The sequence below is a fragment of the Prenolepis imparis genome, unplaced genomic scaffold (genome assembly GCF_030444845.1).
Source record: "Prenolepis imparis isolate NDT839.2.m4 unplaced genomic scaffold, iyPreImpa1.0 SCAF_7, whole genome shotgun sequence".
In the NCBI taxonomy this organism is placed as follows: domain Eukaryota; kingdom Metazoa; phylum Arthropoda; class Insecta; order Hymenoptera; family Formicidae; genus Prenolepis; species Prenolepis imparis.
The window spans coordinates 7,025,509-7,053,358 of NW_028141165.1; the positions used below are offsets into that span (position 1 = coordinate 7,025,509).

The 27,850-nt window shown below is 37.1% G+C and overlaps 2 protein-coding genes across 3 annotated transcripts in view; one reads left to right on the forward strand and one right to left on the reverse strand.

Annotated features, from left to right (window-relative positions):
- The window catches only part of Nlg-5 (neuroligin 5), a 104,710-nt gene that overhangs the window by 28,051 nt on the left and 48,809 nt on the right, over positions 1 to 27,850 (forward strand). The gene's annotated exons all lie outside the window — the stretch shown is intronic.
- On the reverse strand, positions 23,648 to 26,160 carry Ap-1mu (adaptor protein complex 1, mu subunit). Its single transcript, XM_083042353.1, has 2 exons — positions 26,003 to 26,160; positions 23,648 to 25,640 (listed from the first exon to the last, which is right to left on the reverse strand). The coding sequence occupies exon 2, from the start codon at positions 25,627 to 25,629 to the stop codon at positions 24,361 to 24,363; it is 1,269 nt and encodes a 422-aa protein (XP_082898479.1). The 5' UTR covers positions 25,630 to 25,640; positions 26,003 to 26,160; the 3' UTR covers positions 23,648 to 24,360.

Genomic DNA, 27,850 nt, shown 5'->3' on the forward strand with positions numbered 1-27,850 from the left:
ATCGTTAAACGAATTAAATAAATATCATTTTAAAATCAATTCTATTTATTCGAATCGTAGATCGAGTTACTCATTGTGCGATACTTTATTAACCAAAAATATTAACATCAATACATTCGCAAACATCAGAACGTTCGCGTACGTAAGTTGAATATCGAATCGTTCACGTATATATGCGCGTGTATGTTCGACAAATATTTACGATGGGTGTTTCGATCTGACGTTAATTCGCTTAATATAGCCGACCGCACGTTGTTGGTAAACGATATCTTCCAGCAGCGGCGGTCTGTTCAGCGAGAAGCGATCCGTTTCACAACGACGATGACGACGACAACGATGATGACCTCGTCCTCGATTATCGCTCCCATTTTCATCGTTACCAGCCAGCCAGCCAGTCAGTCAGCCGTCATCGCATCGATTTCTCGCTTTATTCTTTTACGCGCGCGACGCGGCTTAACGTGTCACTTGCTCGATATAAGACAATGCCGGTCGCTGCTGGAAAGTGTATGGCGGATGAATTTTACCTCCGTTTAACATCAACAATATTGATTGAGTATACAGCATTATACGACAGCTATCCTTTTTTCTCCTTTCGCAGCCGTTTCTCGCTTCTCATTCTAGCGATAAACGTGATACGGCCACTTCGCAACGATGTCACCGGACTTATAACAAGCGCGACGAGAACGTCTTCTTTTCTTCCCTTTTTTCATTGCGTAATGCGCCGGATCGAATTATCCGGCCTGAATAAAATACTTTTTCCCATCATCGAAACGATTTTTCAAGAAGAATCAGATATCATCGTGCACAGTTACCTCTGTAGAGAGGTGATATGAAGCGATGAGTGGCTCAGTGGCAGAGTGGCTGTCTACTGAAAGGGAAAGTCCTAGTCTGGCTCCGATAAGGCCTCAATATTTTTTTCTCTATTCAGAAAAGGCCTACAAATTTCAAAAGTGAGATGACTTAACGTACTTTCAGAGTTTTGGATGAACTAACAATAAGAAAAGGAGAGTGATAGTTTCTAAGGGAACTGAAGCGTTGTGACGAATGTTCGGAGATTCGGCCAAGCTGTAGAAAATATATAAGCGAGTAGAAAGAATATAGTGGTATATATATATACCACTATATTCTTTCTACTCGCTTATATATTTTCTACAGCTATATATATATATATATATATATATATAGCTAAAAAAAACATATATATATGTATATATAAAGCGATGAGTGGCATCAAAACGATTTTTCAAGAAGAATCGGATATCACGATGCACCTCTGTAGAGAATACGTGAGCGAGCAGAGAAAATACGATAATATAGGACGATGAGTGGTTCAGTTTGCAGAAAGTGGCTACCTACTGAAAAGAAGGTCTAGGATCGAATTTAGATAGGACCCCGATATTTTTTCTCTACTTGAAAAAAGCCTACAGATTTCAGAAGTGGGATTAATCAAAGTGTTCTCAGGGTTCTGGTTAAACCAGGAGAAGGAAGATGTGATAGTTCTAAGGGAACTGAAGCGTTGTGACATTCGCGGAATTTCAGGAGGATCGAACTAGAGAATATGCAAGCAAGCAGAAAGAATATGTATGTGGGACAATCAGAGTAGCTGAGAGGGAAGTTCTAAGATTAAATCCGGGTAGGGCCGCGATATTTTTCCTCTGCTCGAAAAAAACTTACATTCTCATTATTGGTCAAAACTGATAAACACGCAATGGAGGAATTTGATGAAAGAAAAACGAACAATATATTTTTTCAAATATATTTTTTTGTAATGACTTATTTTATGCCGTTGCAAAATGTTATTTCAGTACACAGACTATCTCGAAAATATACAGGCCATCTTCAATAAAACATTGCTCCCTTCATTGATTCAATTATCAGGCTTTGTTCCCGCAGCTAGAACGAAAATGGACGACCTACATAGGCTCGTAATGCGTATGAAATAAGCGACATGCGTTATATAATGTAACGCAAATTTAATTATTTGCAATAATGAATGCTCATAGCCTGTCCTCTCCGGTTTGACGCAACGCTGATAAACATGACATCAGATATATCAAATTCGATCGGATCTTCTCGATATATAATTCGCATCAATTCGAGAACATAAATGTAACAAAATAGATGCCATCAGATCAGTATAAATGAGCATTATTAAATAATTATTAATTATAAAATGTTATCAGGCTAGTATAAATGCGCAATAATTATTAAATTATGTAACGCGTAAATTAAATTTTAATTAACGTACACTTATTGCAAAACAAAAAAGATAGGACATATATATATAATATATCCGTGATGATGTGTGATAATAACAAGAAAAATATTTATAAACTAACAAATAATTCAGTCTATTGTTCACAATCGCATATATACATTTCGCTAAATTCAGTAAAACATTTATCCGATGCAATGTGCGTCAAGTGGACAGTTTGATATGGCGAGCAAGACACAATTTCGTGGCGAAAGGTATTAGGAAAATACACTCTATCGTAACGCAAACTTGAACAATTTTCTCATTAGATTAAATTCGCCGGGCACACACACACCGAAGAAGGTTTGAAGCGGTTTTGCGTCGAGAAAAAGGGAGAACGTAACTGCAGCAAGCTTTATAAATCTTAACGTCCGCAAACTGGAGCACTTATTTCTATTTTAATCGTCCTCCTTTTATCCCTCCTCCTTTCCCCTTTTTCCCTGTTCTTTCCTACCCTTCCTTCCTTTCTTCCTTCCTTTCTCCCTTGCGATAAACCGTCGTCCTCGCAGCAAGCAAGTGCTCCTTTCCATCCTCGGTGAGCGAGTTTACGTCAGTCTTGGACAAGTGTCCATTTACTCCGAAAGGGCCCAAGAGCGAGTGTGGTAGTCGCGCAGTAAATCTCTCTCACTCTCCCCCCCCCCTCTCTCTCTTCATCACGCAGAAGGTATCTTCCTTTCATCTGCCCGACAACGTGGAGATGGTCGACAAGCGAGAATTTCGCGGAGGACGAGCGAAAGGAAATTACGTTCGCGGTGTCAGCTCTTAAAGCGTGTTTCTCCTTAAGAGGTCCTCATGCGCGCATGATCGATATTACGCGTGCAATAATACCTATTGTGGAATATTACATCGCTCGCGTTACAAGAGAATATTGGATTTTTCCTCTCTTATTAGAAATTATTATAGTTTTTTCTTCCTTATCGTAAAAAATGATCTCTCTATATTAATTATTTCCTAACTGAAGAAGAGTCATTCTCGTGACGCGTTCTTTTGTGCAACAATCGATCCGCTTACAGATAAGAGACAGACTACTAAGAAAAGAATGAAAGAAGCCGTTTCACAAGATTGATTAATAGTTACGAAATAGCTCGAGTTTATCGAAGTGGATTCTTCTGGGTAAGGAAGTATGCCTTTGCGACGATCGTTCCGCAGTCTCGACCGATTTCCAGTTACGGCAACGATGCTTTCGAAGGGGATCGTGTTGGCAACGACGGTGATCGCGCGTTACCGTCAACGCTTATTCTAAATAAGGATGCGCTCGACACGGAAACGCTGTCGCGCGAGATTGCATTCGTATCGTTACGTCGAAAACCTAGTAAGAGAATGCAAATACGCGATCTCTCCGTCAGCGAACGGTCGTTTTATGTCAAACGACAAACGAGACTCACCAATACCGATCTCCCACGAGTGATTCGAAGTGAGAGATCTCATTGATATTCAATATATTGGCCTTTTCTAAGCAATAAAAAATTGAGACCCTACCGGGATTCGACCTTAAGATCTCTTCTCACAAGGGAACCTCGCAAACCTGAAAATTTTGATTTTGATGGAACACATATGTAGAAAAAATAAATAAATAAATTGTGAACTTTTTAGTTGCGATCCAAAAACAATTCTAAGAAGTGAAATCACCTCTTATATGTAGCAGCTTTTATTTGTCTTGATATATTTCGAAAAGTATATGAGATATCAAAAAATTTTTACAAAAATTTTATGATGAAACACATTTAATTACATTAATAATATCAATTTTATTAAATATTTGAAAATAAATTTGTTATATTTTTATTAATATGCTTAAATAGAAAGATTCTTACTATAAAACTTTTGTATAAAATAATTTTTGATATTTCGAATACTTTTCAAGATATATCAAAAAAAGTAAAAAGCTGTTTTACATATGAGAGATAGTTTCACTCCTTAAAATCATTTTTGGGTCGCAACTAAAAGTTTTTAAATTCATCTATTTATTCCTCCTATATGTCTGTAAAGTTTTATCAGAATCTGAATTTTCTGGTTCGCGAGTTTTCCTTGTCAATAAGTAGCCACTCTGCCACTGACAAGCCACTCATCGCCCTATATCACTCATATTTTCTCTGCTCGCTTACATACTCTCTACAATATCCAACATTTTGCGTGTAAAAATAACTTTTTAGAAGCTACTCGACGCTCGCAGAACGAACGTTATATTATATTGCAGTTATTGTTTCACGTAATAAATCGATTCTGCTTTGAATCGCTTATTCGTGATGCAATAGATATTCCTGCCATCTCCGCATAATGCACAGAAGGGGCTTAATATTATTGAAACCGCAGTCTGCATTGATTATATCAGCAAAAGCGCGATGCGGCTTTGTGCACCTCACAATATTATAAGCGAATCGATCGAAGAGGTCCGTCTTTCTAGACGCGGACGTAAAATCGCCGAGAGTAAATTTTATCAAGGAGAGACGGTTCAAGACGACCAAGAAGGCATATTTATCAACTAGAATGTAAAATTTCGCGCAGGAATAACCGCCGGGATCTCGAAGCCATGAAAGAGAGCGGACGGAGGCAATCGACAATGTTGTATACGAAAGTCGAAGGGAGGTGAAACGCTCATCGGATCGGCTCTTCGTATATGTATATAAAACGCGAAAAACGTAAACTCAGCACGACAACTCGGCGGACCGATGGATTCCGCGGAAACGATAAGACCGCACAATCTCGACGTTATGATCCACGCGGATAAATCGACGAGCGTTCGGGCAATTCGGTATCGTACCCACGTGGAAAAAGGAAAAGGCGCATGGATGGATCGTTAAAATTGCCATTTCGCTCTTGCGTAACCCCTCCGGCATAGATTGGTTTCTCTCATACGCGGCGCAAGACTGCTGAAATATTTTTACGAGCACGCTTACTACAAGCTTGCGAAAGCGCAAGCACGGCTCTTTAGCGCTCATTCCGCGTAGTTTTACTTTAATCCTTCGGGGACTGTTCTCTAAAATGTAGTTTTATCCCGAAATTCCTCTCTTTCTTCCCAAAGTTTCTGTTCGGGCGATCCGATAACCGCGTTCAGATAAAAATAGTTTGAGAGTGAACTTTGATAAATACTTAGAAAGCGGGCCACTTGAGTCTAGAGCGCACAAAGAGAATTCTCTCTTAAATATTCTTTATTTCTATAAAAAATTATAAAATTAAATACTCCACCTTAAAGTATACATATATTGAAGAAGTATACATAGATTTAAGAACTTCATATATACAGTTTCTCTCTCGCGAAAAAGAAAAGTATCGTTGATTGAGTGTGTTAAAGCAAAAAACAATTACCAATAGGAGATTGAACAGAGTGACGTCAACACAGTGTCTATAATCTCGGTGGATTACACAGAGAAAGCTCACAGCGAGACGATATTGTGGTCGCTATATTAACGATGTTACAAGGAAATTGCGAAGGAGCGCTTCCCTATTCGATCTCGGAAAAAAAGAAGGGTCGGAAAGGAAGGAAAGGGGAGTTCTCTCGAAGGAGCTCGATCTATCGTTGGAAGCGCGCGCTGACACAATATCGATTGTCTAGGATATCTCGCTATAAGATTTCTCGAAACTCCCCGACCCACGGTGTTCGATCTCGAGCCGTTTCATCACGAATTCATTGATCGGACGATGGAGCTGCGGCGAGGGTGTAAGAGAGATAAGATCTCTCCTTTATTCTCAGAGGCGCGCGGCACAAAAGCGCGGTTGGGAACTAAATTCGCCGGCTAACCAACGACGCGATATTCGCACACACCGGAGATAAAATTGATCGACTCCGCCGCGCACGGAAATAAAACGGCAAGTGAAGGCACAATCGGCCGAAGATCCAGATCTCACGTCGCCGATCGACTCGGATATTAAACGCGACTTCTCGTATTATTCCCATGAGATAATCGACGAATACTTCGATTCGCGATTTTTCAGTCACATGGGATGACCAATATAAGGATATTTCTAAGTAAACAATTTTATCTCTTTTGTTTTGTTTTAGAAATCTATTTGAATGAATATCGTGGAGCATAACGTAGAAGTAACAACAAGTGAAATGATGAATTGTCAATATTGTTATATTTTCTGTATAGAATTGTTATATTTAACGATTTTTTTTTTGCAACGCTATAATCTCGATATTTTTGAAGCTATAAAATTAAGAAATAAAGTGAGATCTGACAGGCGAGTCTGCAGCCATTTCAAAACAATAATTTAAATAAATGATAGTTTTAACTCGTTGTCAGTTTTAACTAATAAATAATCACTCTTTTGAAGTTATAAAATGATAGAGTAAGAATAATGGTTTCTTTAGAAATAAAAATGTTGCATAAATCTGAAATGAAAATGAGCAGATAAAATTCAATACAATAATGTCACGACAAATCTACAAACACTCGGATTTCCAATTTCAAATAACTCAAAATTCAATCGCTTGATTAGTGGACTTGTAAGACCTAAATAGAAACAGATATTTTTTCAGGTAAAATTATTATAGAGACCAAATGGTAATAAATTGAAAGGGCAAACTATGCATCTCAATAAAAATAAACATTAATTTTACGCCGCACGTACATACACACATTCGCCCGATAGATCATTCTTGATATCTACAATAAAATCAAGTGAATCATAAAATATCACCTCACGTCACTCGCACGCGCAAAACTAAAATTTTTTATTAAACAAATGTTCTCACTGCGCGCGTGCACGATATTAAATTTTTTAGGATCTTTCATTCCTAAAAGACGCTCTCTAAACTTTCCGCTAAACTTTTGTTAGATTTTCTAAAATATTCAATAGCAGAGAAAACAAAAACTAAGAATATATATATTTTCGAAGAGCAATATACATAGAGGATTCTTATGTCACATAAATATAATTATTGAATTTCTGCAATTTGTATCGCAAATGAAAATGATTCAAAAACTTAATTGTAAATTATGAGTGGAAATTTATTCAAATTCTTTGACGAATATCCACAAATATCTCTGCAGAATCAGTTCAGCCATCATCCATCAGAGATGGCCACATTGAATTTTTGCTGATTACTAACAAGTAATAAGTCAAACTTTTATTTGCTTCCAGCTATATCACTTATCACGTCGGATCGAACAAACTGTCAGGCTCAAAAATAGGTCAAAAGAGTCGATCTTTCATTGTTTGTTTCAGTTAACATACTTTCAAATTTACTCTTTTTTCTTTAGAAGAGAAAGAAATCAAATAAATCCGTGAATGACGATTACTCATCATAAATTTATTTGTCTGATTTTATAGATAATAAAATATAAAACAGTAAAAAGGATGGATGAATAGTAAAAGAAAAAAACAATTGGATAGGAGTAAATTTGAAGATATGTTAAGTGAAATAAACAGTGGAAAATCGACTTCTCCGATTGTTGACCTATTTTTCGAACTTGACAGTTTGTTCGATCCGACATACATGACGTAAAGCGTTGTTTTCGGGAAACTTATAGTGGTCTTTTTGATCATTCCTTCGAGTCTAGATATAACAATCCAATTGTCACCACTATTCATCGATGCAGTAATGATTTTTAAATTCGTGCTTTTAAGCAATCGTGTATGGGAGATTCGGCATGTTCAAAATCGTACAAAAAATTTCTTCGAAATTTGAATGCCCTTTTAATCTCGTGCATTCATTGATCGCGATACGAAGTACCAGATGAAGATCATTTGCGCCTGTAGACATCCTACTCGGATTAAAACAAATAAATGCTCACGAACAATGGATGCTGCGGCTTCCATAGGCAGCTGCCAACTGGGCCACGGCCCGAGATGGAATATTTATTAGCTCGAAACAAGAAGGGCAAATCGGATAGGATGCGAGGAGGAAAAAAAATAAGTTTCGGAAATGAGATTTTGGTCAATTCTTTCGAAGACCGAGAATCGATTTCATATGAAGGGTAGATTCCGAATAATAAGCGAGAGATGTTGGATGGTATTTCTTTTTTTTTTTTTTTTTTGTATTAATACTGAATTTCCCATCGCTTCTTTTTTTTTACGAACACAATAAAAGAAAATTCATAATCTCGGTATGAATTTTTAAAGAGTCCGGAAAAGAGTGGAATCGTAACCGTTCGCAAATTGAACGTATAGAAAATGTAGACTCGAGATTACGCTCCTACAAGTCCAGCTTTATCCGGCTAGCATGATTGTAAACGTGTTTTTCTGCTTGCTGATGGATCCAGAATACTAAAAGATAAGCCACATCAGATTTCACGGATAATCGGACTGATAGAAAAAGGAGAAGAGCAGCTCAGCATTTATAGGAAGAACGTTCACATCTTGAGATCTCGCAAAATTGCTAATAGCTCTCTCTCTCTCTCTATGTATGTATATATCACAATATCCATATCTCCGTCGGAATCAGGAACGCATCGAGCAGTCTCTTCCGCAAAACATTTAGCTCGGAATAAAACTCTATAATAATAACTCACGCGTAAAAGAAAGCGGGATCTTAAGAGGCTAAAAGAAGATGGGGATTACCGAGCTAGAGAATAGTAAGAGAGGAAGTTTGATACTCAGCGTACATTGAATACGTACATGTTGAACCTATGTGCACTGATACATAATACACGTTTGTACAATGCTGCTTTTAAAGTGTTCCGGTATCCTAAAAATTTCGAGTCGAAAAATATATTTTATAACATGTTCTCAATATAAAATAATGTAGGAAATGTTAAACTGTTAAATGAATAGAGAGAAAAATCTAATTGAAACAATTGTTTTTACATAATTTTTAAATATTATACCCAATAATAAGTCGCGAATAAAGCCCGTTACCGAAAGAAAAGCTCCGTCTGAAAAATAATCGTGTATATATAGATTTTTTCCGATTGAAGTGAATCACAGTTGAATAGGATAAAATGTAAGTTATTTATATTACTTCAAGAATATGTATATTAGAGAATTTAAGAATTTATATTACTTCTAGAAACCAAACGAAGATCAAATTTTAAAAAATCTACGTCATCAGAGTTATCAACGAAACATTTTCCGATATTCCGAATTTGCTATCCATTATGATTTTGAAGCTAGCACTATATTTCGCGTCAGCATGTATATTCGCTCACTCTTCACTTACATTTATTGCACATAAAAACGAGGCTTTAATACCTATATCTATACGAAATAAATAAATATGGCGAGAAAGTGCCGAGAAATAATAACATAGTATAGCGGTGCGTGCACATGCATATGCATTCTTTCTTCTTACGGCAACCAGGACGACGGGAACGGACTCAAAAACGATTCCACACGTGAATAATTTATACGGCGTGTCCTACGAGATGGCGAAATAGGGGATGGGTGCGAGAGGGGCGTTAAATATGTATTACGTTGGAATTGAATAAGGCGAGAATAATTCATATCAGAACGAAAATCGCGAGGTCCTTCACGTCATGCATCGAAAGAGGAAAAGGGATCGGCCACGCGCGATTCATCTTAACAAATGCGATCGGGTGTAACCGCGCATGTGATAATGCATTACACAGCATTAAATGTAGGACTCTCGCGCGCGAAATTATTTCCGCGTCGGGAAACATTCGATCCGTCTTTAAATGATTGAAAACAAGCTTTCCGTTTCCTCTGATGGAATATAAAATATCGTGCGTGAAAGCGCTGAATATTTTTCACCGAGATTTCGACGTAATGAATTTTGTTTCATCGAAAATTCGCGCCTGTGAAAGGATCAAAACGCGAAAACCAAAGCAAAGTGATTGACTTTTTATACGGCTATTTCGAAAACAATGAAAAAATTAGTTTCCACGATTTTAGTTCATCCCATCCTTACTCGATATTCAATGTTTACCTTGTAAATACTTCGTTCACAATCGGCAATTGTCAGCGATCGCAAATATTGTTGTACATTCATCGAATACAAGTATTTTGGCAAAAAGCAATGTCTCCGCGTTCTCGGAATCCTCACAATCAATCTTCCTATCATTCTCTCTTTCTCTCACTTTCTCTCCAAGCCAACGCACGAAAGCTCGAAAAAATTGCGATCGTACATTGAATATCAGTCGATGAAACGAGACGAAAGTAAATGCGAAAGTAAAAAGGAATAAATATAACGGGAGAAATATGACAGAGATTAGACGATGCAATCGGAAAAGGAATGGGTGAAAAATAAAGAAAGGAACCGTGCTCTTTTTTTTCTGTAACACGGTGTGAGTGCGGCGAGATGAGTCTTCTTGCTGTTTGGCAACTTTTCCGTCGGTCCGTCAAATAAGCCAATGTTTACCGGCCTGAATAAAGAGAAGGAGAGTTTCGAAACATTAGCATCGCGCCGAACGCCGTGTTGTCGCTTTTGCAATTAACACTTTTTTGCCTGCGATTCTTATTTTCACAGACAGAATTTCAAATTTCCATCATCATGAATTAATTTATGGATAATAATTATGAAGAAAGTTCACATCTATATAATTCTTAAAAAATTATAAAGCAAAATTAAGGGAGGAGGCTTTATCTATCAGTTTAATTTGTATGAAATAGAATTATTTCTTGTTTGTTTTTGAGCAGAGAAAAAATATCGGAGCATTACCAAGATTCAATCTTAGGACTATCCCTCTCAGTAGGCAGCTACTCTGCTATTGACCCACTCATCGCCTTATATCACCATGTTCTTTCTGTTTACATATTCTCTACAGCTCGACCTTCCTGGACTCCTGACTGAACATTTTCTCCTCAAATGTCACAACGCTTCAGTTCCCTTAGAACTATCACCCTCCTTCTCTTGGTTCACTCAGAACCTTGAGAGCACGTTGATTCATTTCACTTCTGTTGCCTTTTCCGAGCTAAGAAAAAATATCAGGACTCGATCCTAAGGAGATTTCTTCTCAATAGGCAGCCACTCTGCCATTGAGCTGCTCATCGCTTCGTTTTACTTCTCTCAGAGTATCGTTATTACTTACAAATTATAAATAACATTAAATATTATTAAATATAATTGGATCTCATAAAGACAAAATTTGCGCAAAATGTGTATTACTTTAAACTACACGAAAGACTCGAGAAACATCCCGTTTCGGATAAACTTGTTCTCGCGGCGATAATAAACGAGTTTAATTAATCGAGGGGAAGCGGATAATCTGGAATTAACCAATCTAACTTGACAAATCTACTTTAACCCATACGAATGAGAGAGAGAGAAAGAACTCTCTCGCTCTCTCTTTCTTCTTCGCGCGCACGTGACTAAAGTAACTCTATTTATACGACATTTAAACTCTTCCAGTGACATTTGCCGAACGGGATGGCGGCGAATGTTCCGGATTCGCCTTGACGCGGCGGCTAACCGGCGCGAGATTTCTTTTTAGCGTGACAGAGTTAATTAACGATTCCTTCCACGCTCCCTCGCCTTTTCTCCCTTTCTCTTCCTCCCTTATTCCTTTCCGTCTCTTACCTTTCCCTTTGCCTTAAAACATGTCTTTTCACTCATCGTGACTCGGTGGTCGTCGTACCCCGGAAGGTCGTAAAACGCCCTCGCGCGCACGCGCGCACAGAGAGCGGCGTAATTTTAATGAGATTCATTTCGTTTCGCCAGCATCAAAGCCGACTCTATAGTAATTTCTCCCCGCGTGCGACGACGTACTTTCGAAAAAGTGCGACCCTCTTTCCCGGAAGTTGCGCCGTGACGGCGACGTCGTCGTCGTCGTAATTATGCGCCCCGTGCGAGGAAAATAGATGCGCGCGAGGGAGAGAGAGATTTTCTGATGTAACCCAACTGCATTAAAGTAACGAAATGAGGGAATTACAGAAAGCTCCTGGGGAATGCGGCTTTTAAGCCGTTTGAAATCGTTATGATTCCGAGATACGCAGAAAGCCGCATTTTTTATTGGAAAATATACGCGAGGAAATATTCTAAAGCCAATGAGTTAATTAACTGAGGAATTAATCTTTTGATACAACGCAACTTTCCCGTTCTTTTACTTTCTTTTGCCTGTGCGAGCACGAAATGGGAGGGTCGGAAGGAGGAAGACTGGATCTTATTCGCATAGTTCGCGTAAATTATTTCATCTCGAATCCGTTTGTGTTTGATGGCTCAAATAGAAAGAAATATTCGCGATAAAATGCTTTTTACATGCGACAAAAATTTATTGAAATTACAGAATCTCCGCGTTCTTTAAAATCTTCAATAAGTATAATCGCGATGCCTTCACGTAAATGTAACTCCTTATAATAAAAGTTGTTCGTGTAAGTAAAACAATGGCAGTATGCACTAACATTCTTTTTATACTTACCATTGCAAGAACAATGGAGTATTGTTCGTAACACGAGAGAAAATTTCTTTCGTTATTGATCGAACGCGAGATCATCGATCGCGATGCGATCTTTTTCCATTGCACGTGCGCGCTGTAACACAACGGATAGTTTTTTCCACCCGTGTGCAGCAATGATCCATAACTAACTAAATGCAAATGTGCGTGTGGACTGCAGTAAATGCAAATGCAAAGAGACGTCGTCGTCGTCGTCGTCGTCGTCGTCTCGACTTTAAGCCCGCCTAATGCATTCAAGCGCGACGAAAGCACAACCAAGTTTGACGAACTCTCCGCATATAAGCTGCTGCTGGCGTCACCGACCTCCTTATGCAAAATTGCAACAACATCGTTTGACTTCATTATTGCGCGAGCGCGATTTAACGATAATGGCTCGCGGCGTCGCTCGCGATTAGGATAGCAGACGAACAAAGTAAATGTCGAAGCGGACAAGCCGGCGCAGATGGCCAATTTGTCTATATGGCAATGCGTTACAACCACCCACGTTCGAGCGATTACATAACGCGTGTAATAATACAAATGTGTGCGAGCGCGCATGCGCATCGGAAATAATAATAATGCAAGCTCGCATTGTTAACTTCCGAAAGCCCAAATAAACATCAACTATTGTACTAAGGTTCTTTTGTTCTCGAACGGTTCCATTGTGCTCCACCGACTAAAGGGAGGAGAGGCATGCTAAAATATAAATGATAATTGTCAACCCCGCGATACGTATAGTTGCCAATGTGCTCCACATAATGCGGCGTAATAATGCATTAAAAATACATAGACGTAAACATGCATGCGCATAGTTGTGAATGTCGTGCGAGAATAATTACGGTACCCGCCGAACAACGATGGCGTACGAGACGCGAATTGATGAGGCCTGTGAATCAATCCGTACAATGCTCTGTAATCGAATAAGGCTTCTGTCAAAGACAATCTGATAAATTCCCAGCTAAAGCATTCCCTGCGTGGCAATAATGCAAACCGCGCTCATTAACGAATGTAAAGTACGCTGGAGAGATTTTTCGCGGTCGGCTCACATCGCGTGGATACAAACCGGATCGACCCATTATTCGCTCGCAGGTAATTTATCTGATGCTTTACAATTTACAATAATACGTAGATGCGTTACCGCAAATGTATGCGGCACGCATGCATATTGTAGATACCAGCGTAAATCGCTCCATTTATGGAAAGCGTTACAATCTATCTGACAGCGCAATATCTAATTCCCAGTTAAATCTCTCTCAAATCGATCGTAATAATCATGACTGAATCAAATAATAATTTGCATTAAATGACCGCAATTTATATCTCATCATTCTTTAAACTTGAGGCAACATGTAATTTTGCCACAATTTTTTTACACCGAGAAGATTGTATTCTCGCAATAAAATTACTGTATAAAGTCTCTCTTAACAGATATTTTTAAATGTTTTTAGAACATCCTCTAAAATTAAAAATATATCTTTGTTAATAACAAACGGATGTATGTTAATACCGTCCATTTGATCTTATATGATTACATTGTATATGTATAGAGTGTTGCAATTTACAATGCAGCGCAGTGTTTGTCACTGAATGGTTTTAATTTATTAGAAGAATAAATGAAGTTAATAAGTATTCTCGAAAAAGAATCCTTAAGCGACTTAATAAGAGAAGTGTTCACGAATAAGTAATGTGTAACATAACTTAATTTAATCGTTCAGAACTCAAGTCTTATGCCTCATGCTCGATCTATATGTCTATGCTTTTTTATGATTTTTCTTTACCTGTGTGCTAAAAATAAAGTACTTTTTTTGTTAATATATAAAAATAAATTTGGCCATTTGGCCAACATTTTTATAATTTATTTTTTTAATTATATCTGATACTTATTTTTATAGAATTACTCTCTTAAGGTAAAAGAATTCTTTTGGTACCTATTTCAGAATACGGTGTTCTAAAAATAAATGGGGAATTTTTTAAATAAAAATACAATTTTTTCAATGCAGTCTCGTTATTATTTACTTGGCGTATAAGTAAACTTAAAATTCAGATCGTAAGGATTTTTTTAAATATATTGTTCCTCTTAATTCTACCTCAAATTTTCCTCAAGCATTTTTGATGAAATCTTTTCGTTGCACACGGTTAGTGTTTACGATAAATATCGCACGATCCTTCCGTAGCATAAAATTTCTAATATTGCGTAACTATATTTATTCATGCTCCATAAGCTCTCATAAGATGGTAGTTTCGTAAATTTAAATGGAGATACTCCGGCAAAATATACGATCGATATTCCATATATGCGCAGTATTAAAGTTTCATAGATTGAAATAATAAAGGCTGATTTGCACGAACTTCGTTGTGAAGTATCGAACGGAGTTTAGATGGAGTACAGTTAATTGACTAACTATTGGGTTAATTTCATCCTGTAAACTCCAATTAGCCCCAATCGGTTGTTAGATGAACAAATAATCGCCTTAACTTTGATCTCATCCGATCGGTACAGTGATTAAATTAAATTGATTCGGAATTTTAGATGTACATTATTGATTATAGATATTATACTCGTTAAATAGAAGAAACATTTTTTTCACAAATAAAACTAATTTATAAGAAAACGTTAAAACCTTTTTAAAACACAGATGAAACTTTTCACGATAGCTATATAAAATAAAAGTATTCATAAAAAATTTATGATTTACCTCAGAGAGAGAGAGAAAGAAAGGAAATGCACGATTCTTTATAGCAATTTCGCATAATGAGCAAACTATAATGATAATTTAAATGTGCTATGAATCGGATGATTATTGCATCTCGACAATGCAGGATAATGTAAAAAAAAAGTAAAATGGAACGTAGTTTATTTATATTTTCAACATCTCCGCGAAGCAGCGTAAAAGCAAACAACATGACGGAATTAAACGATACACGACACCGAATGTAAACTACGGGATAAAATGTAACGCGCGTTGTGTAAATGCATATTTCAAGAACATTTAAAAAGATCGTTAATCTCGGATAATCTCTCTACGTATAGTTTAGAAGCGCCAAGCTAGAAGCGCAACGCAAATCCCCATAAAAATTTCCTCTCACGTATACCTTTACCTAGCAGAGTCGAGAGTCGTTTATTTTACGTCGACTTTTGACGATAAAAATCGTTCGATATTACCTCGAGAACTCGCGCGACAAACAAAAGCGCATAAATATAAATATAAACGCGACGAAAGTTTTCAAGAGAGAGGCCGAGATAAGAAAGATCCCCGGGAACGTCTCTGTGCACTCTCCTGACGCAGAAGGAGGCATGGACGCGTGTTCCCGGCTTTTCTAACGGGTGTGTAGAGGGAGAGAGGGAACAAACAACAGGCATCGGTAAATGCAAATACGGTGCAGTAGTCTGGAGACATCGGGCGCATCCCTTTGGTTTCAGCCCTCCGGGGGTTAATGCATTCGAGTGCAGCGCTGTTTGTCGGCGTATGCTTGTATGCAAATGCGCGGTAAAGGGGACATAGCGCTACATCGCACGCGCGATGGGACCAGTAATGTCGATCTCTCGATTGTCGACATTTCGACGGCGTGTGCGTTATGTAAATAAACGCCCGCCTTGCAAATGACGCACCGACCAATTTGTGGCGGCCGGAGGGCGCGAATAATTTCAAACAGAGCGAATAACGAGACACTCTTCTGTGTAGAGCGCAATTTTTCTCTCTCTACGTATATACGCGATTTTTTTTTTCTTATTTCTTTTTCCCCTTTTTCATCTTGTATGAGCGCAGTTACAACGTCACGAATGACGGTGGGCTCGATAGTTTTTGTCGAAAAATTACCTACGCGTGAAATATTAGATTTTTTGGCGAATAAAATGTTTGATTATTGAAAACCGCCGAGAGTGAACATGAATTAAGACTCTTGGAGACTTGAGGGAAATTGTTATCGATATGTTACAGGGAACGTAGGTGAGACAATGCGTGGATTCTAACGCTAAACATAGTTGCATAGTTCTAAGTTTTGCGGACGTAACACGTTGTATGCATTTAATGTAAACAAGGACCCCGGGATCATGCAACTGCGAGTTTGCTGCTAAATGTTCAACGGGCGTTCGATAAATTTAAAGCTGAACAACTGCTATTGTCGGAAGAAGAAAGATACATTACGCGAATCACACAGTTACACGTGTCTATCTGACCAACGCATCGCTGAATCAAATCAAATAACTTTAATGTATAAATAAATAACATTTATCAAAGTTTTCTCATCACAATCTAATCAGTCTTATAGAAATTTCGGCCCAAAGAAGCCCGGGGCTTGAAGGGACAGGGTTAACTAGCTCCAATCGACGCTTTTAGAATTACCAGGATTAAGTCGTGACAGTTTAATGCACCGTGACAAACGGCCCGTGTCGAGAGGGAGGATGCGACGGATCAAGTTTGAGCCCTCTGAGAATCACCGCGGATCCCGGAAGATCGCCACGGGGTGGCGAGACGAGAATAGTTCTCGGTCGGGGAATGTAATTTGCAATCAGACGTCGAAGTCGCGGGACGAAAACAGGGGAAGTCCCTCACGCGACCCGATTGGCTCGCAGCCAACTGACGGATCGCCGTGGTCTTGCTGTAGGGGTGGCGTTTTGTCACTCTTGCAACCCTTCACGGCTCCTCTCTCGTGAGCTTGACACTCACCTTCTCCGCTCTCTCCCTTGGTAAACCTCCGTGTTCTCTCCCTTCTCGTCCCCCGCGTGACCTCAAACTCGTCTTTTTCGGTCGGTGATAAATCAATGCGGAGCACTATTTGCGAGAGAGCGGCCGATGGCTTTACCTTTTCCTAAACGACTGCGGTAAATGCTGCTTTTTCGAGCACAACCCCATAACTCACAATTTCGCTCTCGAAACTGTCGGCCGGGCTTCCTGGTTCTGCGTACACGCGCTCGCCGAAGTTGTTTGCTTCTTCAGGACGAAGGGGGCTTGATATCAAGCCTTAGTCTTCGGCTAAGATTATATAAAACGACGAAGCGCGTTGCATTAAAACCATTTCAATATATCGCTTTGAAACTTTTTTAAATAATGACTCATTCTTTATAATTTTACATAATATCATATATCGGTGCACAAAAATATACGTACTAAATTTTTATAATTACAAAGCATAAGAGTTCTTGATTGATATTAAAATCACGTATCTTTCGATGCAAGAAAAACGACTGAAAAAATTGTATTCTCATTTTAAGAATTTCTTATTTATTTTGAAGTTAATTAATCTTCTTTAGAATACTCTATTTTAAAATAGTCCCCATTAGGGTTTTCTTAAAAGAAGGGAATCTTCTAAAGATTAATATCAAATATTCTTAATTTATAATGTAGACATATAGACAAAATGGAATTGATTTTTATGTTAACAAAAAAAAAGTACATTATTTTACAGCATACAGGTAAAGAAAGATTACAAAGAAAGCATGGACATAGATCGAGCATAAGGCACGAAATTTAGATCCTAAACAATTAAATTAGATTGTCTTACACGTTACCCGTGAACACTTCTTTGAAGTCACTTAAATTCTTTTTCAAGAATACTTATAACTACTTATTCTTTTTTCTAATAAACTAAAATCATTCAGTGACAAATACTGCACTGCACTGTAAACTGTAATACTATATACGTTACTGCAACAATATGATCCAAATGAATGGTCTGCATAAAAAATCATATGACCATTTGTTATTAACAAAGAATATATTCTCAATTTTAGTGGATATTTTAGAAACATTTAAAAATATCTGTTATAGGAGATTTCATAGTATACAGTCCTCTTATTTTGAGAAAACAATTTTTATCTGTGAACAAATTTAATATACTTAGAAGATACAAACAAGATATTAACAAGAAAAACTTCAAGACAGTAAGGCGTTAATTATATAAATAAAGCGACGTCTTCAAAGAGCCGCGGGACAAAGTTTCGAGACACGTTCGGTATCGTATAAAATACGTGCTGGAAAGAAGAAACCGCGATATCGCTCGCGGAGAACTTATGTATATTTTAGCTGAAGAGAAGTATAACTTTAGGACTCATAATGGCGTATTTTCGCGCATCGTAACTTTCGCACGAGCACTTTGTACACAAGGAACATAAACTCGAATTGAGTTTGCCAATGCCAAACTCCCCTAAAAACACACCTCACCGCACGCGTCTCGCGGAAGTTCGCGCGGGCTTTTACGGGACTTATAATACATATAACGGAATTGTGGTAAACACCGGCGGTTAGTATTATATCCGCCCACGTCGCAAAGCGTCTGCTTTTGAATACATATGCAAGTAAATATATGGCCTTATGTGTCCGAACGCGAGAAAAATATGACGTTTTTACGGCCTTATTTTATCGAGGAGAAAAAATTCACACAGTGCCGAGCACGGGAGGAAAGGGAGGGTAAAAAAAGTAAAATAAAATTTATACAATTTCTTGTTAATATTTCACCGCAAAAGAATCTGCCGTACCATTTTTTGACAAGAATGTTATTACTTGGACCCCTCAATTTGATTGATAATTTTCATAGGATTTTTTTATTATAGAAAAATGCCATAAATCGCCACTACGATCTATATATCGAGATATTGACTTTTAAAAGTCACAATACTTTCGCTACAATAATTGATGATACTATTGTATATAAGAAAAAATATATTTAGTGGAATAATTTAGTGTTATGTGTATAATAAAGTGAGAAAGCTCCGGGGAGGGGCTTCGACTCTTTTTTCGCACCATCCCATAAACAAATTCTATCTTAATCCAAACCTATTTCTGATTAAATTAAAATTAGCTTTGTTATATTAAAAAATTTGATGAAAAATTTTTATGAAAATGACGCCAAAAATTTTGAAATCTCAATATATTTCTTCAAACAAAAAAAAATAAAAGTTTTGAAACATCGGTATCTCTCTCGAAAATTATTAATCGTAGTTTACATTTTTTCTCGGTAAAAAAATCTATCAATTACATCGAAATAATTCTCCCTCATTTTTTTTAACAAATAATTAACTGCCTAGAAAAATTTATAAAATATTTTTTAGATTAAAAATTCTCTCTCGATTTAATCGAGTCCACATGTGAGCGTCAGTGCACAATGATTTTCAACATAGTTTCGAAGTTAATGACGCACGGACATAGATGAGTGCGGAAATTCAACGGTACGCTTCGTATATTCAAAGCGCGCAATTAGTCACAAACGTGGCTATTTGACGCGGAGTTTCATCAGGATGATTGTAAACGGAATTGACATCGGAATTCACCGTCTCGAATAATTCGATTCGTCGATCGCGCCGAATTTGTGAAAGCCGCGATCTCACAATCTGTATTTTAACGCGCTAGCGAATGCATATCTGTTACGTGATTCTATATGTATATGTATGAATCTGTAAGAATGTGCGTGTGTGCGCACACAAATGCGTGTGTGCGCACACAAATGCGTGTGTACATACATGCGAATAGTTAAAAAATTATTGTTGTTGACCAATATATATATTTCATATATACAATGAATACATAACGCACGTAAAAAAATGAAGAATATATTTTATTCATTCTGAGCAAAAGAAGGAAGAGAGAGAAAGAGGGAAATATGTATTTTACTCGGCGGAAATAAATTTTCAAATTTCGAAAGTCACTTCCTAATAATGTCGAAAGATCTTGTAATTTAATAGGGCGGGATACGAGCTACACGACGAGAGTATAACTATTTAAAGTAGCTTCGAATGCCGTGAGAGAAACAGACAACTATGTAATATTTCGTTGCTTTAAAGCTATTTACTTAAACATAGGAGTTTCATTATAACATTCTCTTCAAGAAAATCCCCCCGCTCTTTCCCTTCCGCGTGTTACATTGTGTACCGCGTACGCATGAATAATTATGCCAAAAAGGGAAGAGAGGAAAGGTAGGGGAGTTTCAATAAGCACAATTGATGATTAATATTATCAACAATAATTGATTTCGTAGCAGCTCGATATTTCCATTTTCTGCATGTCATTATGTAGATGGGAGAGAAGCGTCCCGTGCATAATTAGCCGAGGAATATATCTGCAACGAAATTATTTTAACATCATTTTCTCTCTCGCGCATAGAATATATCCCAGTCGTGTTTAATACACGCGCATGTGTATTTAATGGGGGATATGCGAGCCATAATACACGATGTAAATTACAATGCGCGGTAAAAAGCCGCGTTTCGAGTCGCGTTTTCTGTTAGTTTTCAACGAAACATGGAAATACGAAATGTGCTAGAATCTCCTCAATTTGAAATATCGAAATATCCCGCGTAGATTTGCAGGTAACGTTGTCGAATCTTCATCGCGTTTAATATCTCACATTTGATCTTTATTCCGTGCATATACAGGGTATAACAAAAATGTGGGCCGCGTTACTTACTGTCTAAAAGCAGCAACTGTCAGGTATCCTGAAGGACCAATTAAAAAATTATTTTTGAAGATATATTTATATAAACTTTTTTGTTCATTTCGATGAGTAGAATGCGCTTCTGAAATAGCGACCTACATTTTTGTTACATCTTGTATAGGGCTCAAGTTGTACGCTAAATTTGCAGTTGAAAAACACTCGACTGACATATTACTCGACTACTCGACTACTACTCGAGTTTCGGATGGATACTCAGCATTTAGCGCTAAATGCGCGGATTTCGGTTCCCGTGGAGTCTCCGAAGTTCGCGAATTTCCGTTCTAAGGATAAGTGCATACTCTCCGTGCTTATATATATATATATATATATATATATATATATATATATATATATATATATAAACGAAGACCAAATTACTCGGGGTTCTTGCGTTAGCACCGACGTACAATCGATATCGATTCGCGATATTTCCGCGGCTCGTTAATGCAAGTCGCAAACTCGCCAAACTTTCTTTCACCGTACGTGTTTTCGTCCGGATCCTTGGTGTATACGTATATATCTTAGACTACGTACGCACGCCCACATATACATATATTTTCCAGATAAGTTTTAATATCGCGGAAAACGCCGGAAGCGGAGGGAGAGAGGGAGAAAATCGGCTCGCGGGATGACGGACGAGAGTTTCCCGCGAGAGAAACGCTGGTGCAACTTTAAATCGTCTCTCTCTCTGCCTGAATTTCCTACGCGCCCGACGAGAACGGATGAGACGGATGTTGCAGGTGCGCGACGGAGGCAGGAAAATTCTCAGGAGCTCTTCTCCTTCCGCGCATCCCATTACGCCCGCCAGGCATCTCGCGATCGGGTCGGATTTCCTCAACGCTACCGGCTCGACCGGCGTAAATTTGCCTTTTTTATTAACGACTCTACAACATATACCGAAAGAGAGAAAAAGAGAGAGGGAAGATGAATCCCTCGGAATTACTCGACTCGAATTCCACCAGCGGTTGTACTCGTGAGTCTCGAATTGAAATGGTTCTTCTTTTTCTCTTTTTTTCTTCCTTCGAAAGATTCTTTCCGGTTTAAAACGCACCGCGATTAAAAATTCTCTCGTTTCCTCGTATTTAATTGAACGAATATAAACGTGGTAATTAATAACATCGGTACAATCGATTCTGATAATATTTGCGTTGGCTGTTCGCCTGTTATCATGGAGCTAAGAAGAAATGAAGGGAGTATATGTGAGCACCATAAGTTAAGGATACGGTTCTAAGGACGTAAAAGAAATCATTTGTCGCTATCTTGGTTTAGAACACTTATTTGATTGGTTATTATTGGAAGAATAAAATATCACTAATTATTACTGAAAAACGCTAATGCATTCAAATATAAAACGAGGTTTGATATTAGCCATGTGTCCCTTTATATTAATTATGTGTATCTTCCTAAGCAAGACCGTGATTGAATCCCCTTACGTCTTAAGGATTTTAACTTCTATATCTTAACTCTCCCGTTATCGTTATCATCATTTACCGTGTCATTTGTCTTGCTTACTTTTAGAAGTAGAACGCTTTATCATTCACAGTGTACGTCGTCTTTTATCAATTCTTTTTACAATAGATTCTTGTCGCGAAGCAATTATAAATTAATTATAAAAATTAATTATAAAAAGAAAGTATAAAAATAAAACTGCATGTGTATTGTATGTGTAGTAATAAAAATATCAAAAAGAAATCTTAAAACCAGATAAAGAAATAACATGAATGTAAAAAAATGTATATTTAGATCGGGCCCCCAAAAAAATAATAACTAATAATAATTAATTTCTTACGTATAAATGACGTATACAAATTACGTGCGATACATCTTGTTATTGTCATACAATTAGTTGCTAAAAATTTCTCTCATTAAACTGATTCTTGGGGATTCCCTGCATCTACTTTGAACACATTGCACGCGCACACGGACCCGCTAATTCACTCGTAACAACCTCCTTTACCCATTTCCAGGCCGATTACTATCTATGCAGCAACCGAACATTACCATCGCTATCTGCGCCCGTTGCATTCCACCGCGCCGTAATGCAGCTCGTAACAGGGTGGGCCGACCGAGATAAAAAAAAAGAAGTAGAAAAAAAAGGGGAAAAAAATTCGCGTTCGGTACAGCCGATGAATACGGGATAAGCATGCGGACGTCATTCCTTTCTCGATACGACGTACCTGGACCACGAAGGCGTCACTTATCGCGATAGTGTGAGAGAGAGAGATTTTTTCCTCTCGTGGTCCATACTCTTTTCCCGATTCACGTCTCGCACGCATGCACGCGTATGAAATTCTGTGCGAGCGAATACTATACTTGGCGAGACTACTGATTTCCATAAAATTATTACACGCTCGTGCGCCTTCATACCAAAAAAATTTGCATACCGCGAGCACTCGGAGGGAAAGAGGCCGAAATAAAAAAAAGTTTTCGGCTTCCACCATTTCGCTCTAATCGCGTTTTCGTGTCCCCCTTCTCTACGTACGCAAAATTGGGACACGAACGCTTTCTCTCGTTGAAATATTTATCGTTTTTTTCTCGCACCGCGCGAGGAACGCTCATGCCAGTCTCGATGTAGCATAGCCAAGCAATCTTCGATTTTCCGAGGAACGGAGAATTCTTAAGGGAACAGGTAGCTGATATTATATTACAAAGAAAAGAAATGAAGATGTGATAGGAATTATATTATAAAAAAAAATAATTTCTATATATATATATATATATTTCATTTCTTTTAAAAATTTAATATATCTTTACGTTATCTTACATTAATATGTGTCGAACCGACATAAACCTAGTAATATTACGATTATTAAACATGTACTATTGATATATTTAATCTTCTCATTTATATAATACTATTTAGAGTTTTTAATTAGTTATTGAGTGGTTCTGCCTGTTCGTAAATTCGCCTTATAAGAAAAAAATATAAAATAAATTGTCGATATTTTTACATGATTCCGACATGAAATTGCAATATATTTTTTTTATTAGATGTTATATCGTCATCGTGTTTAAAAAATTAATTGGGAGAAATATTTATTCTATCGATATCAAACGGAAAAACCTATTTAAGTACTTTAAAGACACGGATCAATCTCAAATGTAAAATGTTCATAAAGAGAATCTTTTTCATCATATATGCATATTAATCTGATTTAAAAAAAATATTAAAACTGTTCAAACCGAAGCTGCAAAATGTGGAATTTCTTGAAACGAAGAGACCGGTGCTCGAAAATCCAATTTCTTCTTGCATCATATTCCGCATCATCTTCCCACCACATTGTATTGGAATGGTAAATAATTACCGTCGATTCTAATCCGTTCTGAAGCATACTATGCGTTCGACTAGTCCTCGTACTCGGGCATAACGCCCGAAATCCTGATGTCTTCCACTCCGTTGTCGCCTAGCTAATTCGTCCGCAGCTGGTAATCCCCGTTCTGCGTGATGTAACGTACCCATGGTAGAGCCTGATACCCGCTCTTCTCAATGATCTTCAAGTATCGCACTTGAATACCAGACGTAGTGAAATACGGTATCTCAAACTTCACTTGTATAGGTGGTTTGCCCTCGACATCTTCGCTGACTACCGAGGGCAGCCCAAAGTGCGCCCTCATGAGATATTCCTTACCGCCCGGGAAAGACTTGATGATCCAAGTGATGGCGCTTTGCTCGGGCGAATACTTGACGCTGCCAATTGTGGTCTTGAATTTGGGCGAGTCGGCGTCGTTCGGCACAGGAATCACGATCTCCACGTTGTTCGCCGTCGAACGACGCTTGAATTGCGATCGCGCCTTTATCATATATTCCACTCGACTGTGAGCGTGTCGCTCAATCACGGACTCGATCCATATCAGAGGTTTCACATGCGTGTTCAATCTGTACGACATCAGCTCGAACTCACCATCCGGCGGGATGAACGAGATCGTCCGATCGTTCTCGAAACGTGACAGCCTGACGCACTGATGAAATTTGACATCTTCCAGTTCCACAGATTTGGACTTACCACGTCCTGTCGACTCAAACAGGACCTTATCATTGAGACCTAGCCTTAATTCCGGCATTCCTGACAGATAGACTCTCATCTTTATGGCACCAACGATCTCTGAGCTTAAAACATTTCCGTTGGCATTCGCCAGAAGATTCACAGACTCTATTACGTCAAGAAAGACTTCATTCTTGCGATATTTGATACCCTCTGATCGCCAAGAGACAGCATTGGTCACAGCCATAGGAATCCTGGGTTGAATCTCCAGTTTGTGACCCTCTTGAGTAATATATTCCTGCAGAATCTTGCTATCGGTGGTTTGAGGATAGCCAAAGTCCAGCAATTCATCTAGGAGCTCGTAAATAACAACAAAGTTGTCTCGTATACTTTCTTCCTCTAACTCTTTGAAATACTCTTGCATGACATGCACCACCTTGTGCAAGAATACAAATACCAAGGATATGTTTGCATTTTTCTTTGTAGTGGACACGATGTACAGATTGTTATATTTTATATATGCGTATGTACACTCCGGTGTCTGAATAATGGGAGTAAGATTGCCTTCCTCCTCGCGTTCCATCACAAGTGGCATAAACTTTTCTATGACACCAGTTTCGATGTCGCCACGATAATTTCGCGAGATCAACACTTTGCCTTTTACATCCAAAATATATATTGCTGACGTCGACATCTTGTCTCAAACTGCAAACAAGAAAAGAAAAAGATTAATAATATTATATTCGTATCTTCACATTTTTTAATATCAATGCCCAAATAATATTTTCCTTTTACATTTATAACAAATGCATAATCATTGCAATAATCGATACAGTTAAATGCAGTTGACATCACTTGAGCATTTAGGTTATGATTACCAAAATAAGAGTTTTGAGCTGAGATTTGCGAGATTACTTGCGGAAATAATTGGTATTTTGTCAAAAGTAAATTGCGTGTACTTTATGGAAATCAAGATGGTATTAAAAAATCGCATAATTTATAAAGTTTAATTTTACATCGAAATTTTAATCTGAGAAGAAGCATCCTTAAAAACCATCGACACTCACCTTGGCATACGATATCCTTCCTGAGAGTATCCTGTGTATCGTTTTACATCTAGGAATGACAATTTGCTATTAAAATTGGAACAACGAAAAACATCAAGTTCACCACCTTGCGCTCTCGGACTGCCACTGTGGACCGTGGCCGTGGCGAGGTTGCTACGAGTGCGCGATATGCGCGCAGCGCGCATGCGTGTACGACTAACTTCACTCGATATATTGACCGCGACGCCACGAGACGTTGGAACTTCGTAGAATAGAGATATCCGTCGAAATTTTATTATTAAGGTATGATTAATTCATTAGAAGACTTTTTACTAGCGTGTTTTATTCAATATTAATGTGTGTCACACGCGTACAGGAAAATAACAATGAAAGTTTAACGTTTTATGTAAATAGTTTATAGAAACACGATGCGCCGTTACTGGGCAGCACGAAATGTACACTCCAGCGTAGAGCGCAGTTTTGATAACCTATTTTTTAATTATTTTTGCATTACATTGAACAAATCCCAGCGTAAGACAATCGTAACGTCACCGTAGAATTATAATGAAAGCCTGAAATATGTCACATATATGTACAACAATAATTATTTATCATACTGAAGTATGTAATCCGTGTCTTCTGTCCAAATATTTTACATAAATAATGTAAAACAATATATTTTTATTTTGTATCATTTTAATTTATATCTCTTTTTAATTTACATCTTTATAGAACTCTTGAGAAGACAAAGAATTCAAAGGAAGATATGAGAGAAGCCCGAGAAAAAAATCATATAAAAAAATCAAATATAAATATATATAAAATATGTATATCTATATATAATTTTTTGTCTTGCATAAATCTGCGTCAATATATACAGGAAAAATAATAAGATAAAGTGAAAATTTTCGCATTTTTTTTTTTTAAGTAAATTTAAAGAAGTGAGAAAAAATGGCTTATATATATTATATATATTTATATTTGATTTTATATGTGATTTTTTCCCAGGCTTTTCTCAAATTTTTCTTTGAATTCTTTGTTTTCCCAAGAATTAGATAAAGATGTAAATTTAAAAAATACAAAATAAAAATATATTGTCTTAAAATATTTGAACAGAGAAGATGGATACTTTAGTATGATAATTATTGTACACTAGAACAACACAAACGCGCGCCATTCCCCGATTTTAAGATAAAAAAGAAATTATATTTTTATATAAAGTTTGTTTAAATAACTTGATTAATATTTTTTGACAGAAATCAACTGATTAAAGCGTTAATTTGCAATTAAATTTTAAAATAAAAATATGTTATAAAAATTAAAATAATAATGTTATAAATAATAGGTTTATAATACTTTAAACTTGAATATTTTTTGACAGAAATCAACTGATAACTGTCAAAAAAATATTAATCGAGTTTAAAGTACTATAACATTTTATTTAAAACATATTATTTTAATTTTTATAACATATTCTTATTTTAAAAATTAATTAGCAAATTAACACTTTAATCAGCTAATTTCTGTTAAAAAATATTAATAAAACGTTAATTTGCTAATTAACTTTTAAAATAATATGTTTAAAATATTAAAATATTGTAGTAATATGTCGTAAATAATATGTTATAATGCCTTATCTGCGATTAATATTTTTTGACAACATATTACTATTTTACATTTTATAATATATTATTATTTTAAAATATAATTAGCAAATTAACGCTTTATTAATATTTTTTTGACAGAAATCAGCTGATAATTGTCAAAAATATTAATCTAGTTTAAGAAATTATAACATATTATTTAAAACATATTATTTTAATTTTTATAACATATCTTTATTTTAAAATTATTAACATTTCTTGACAG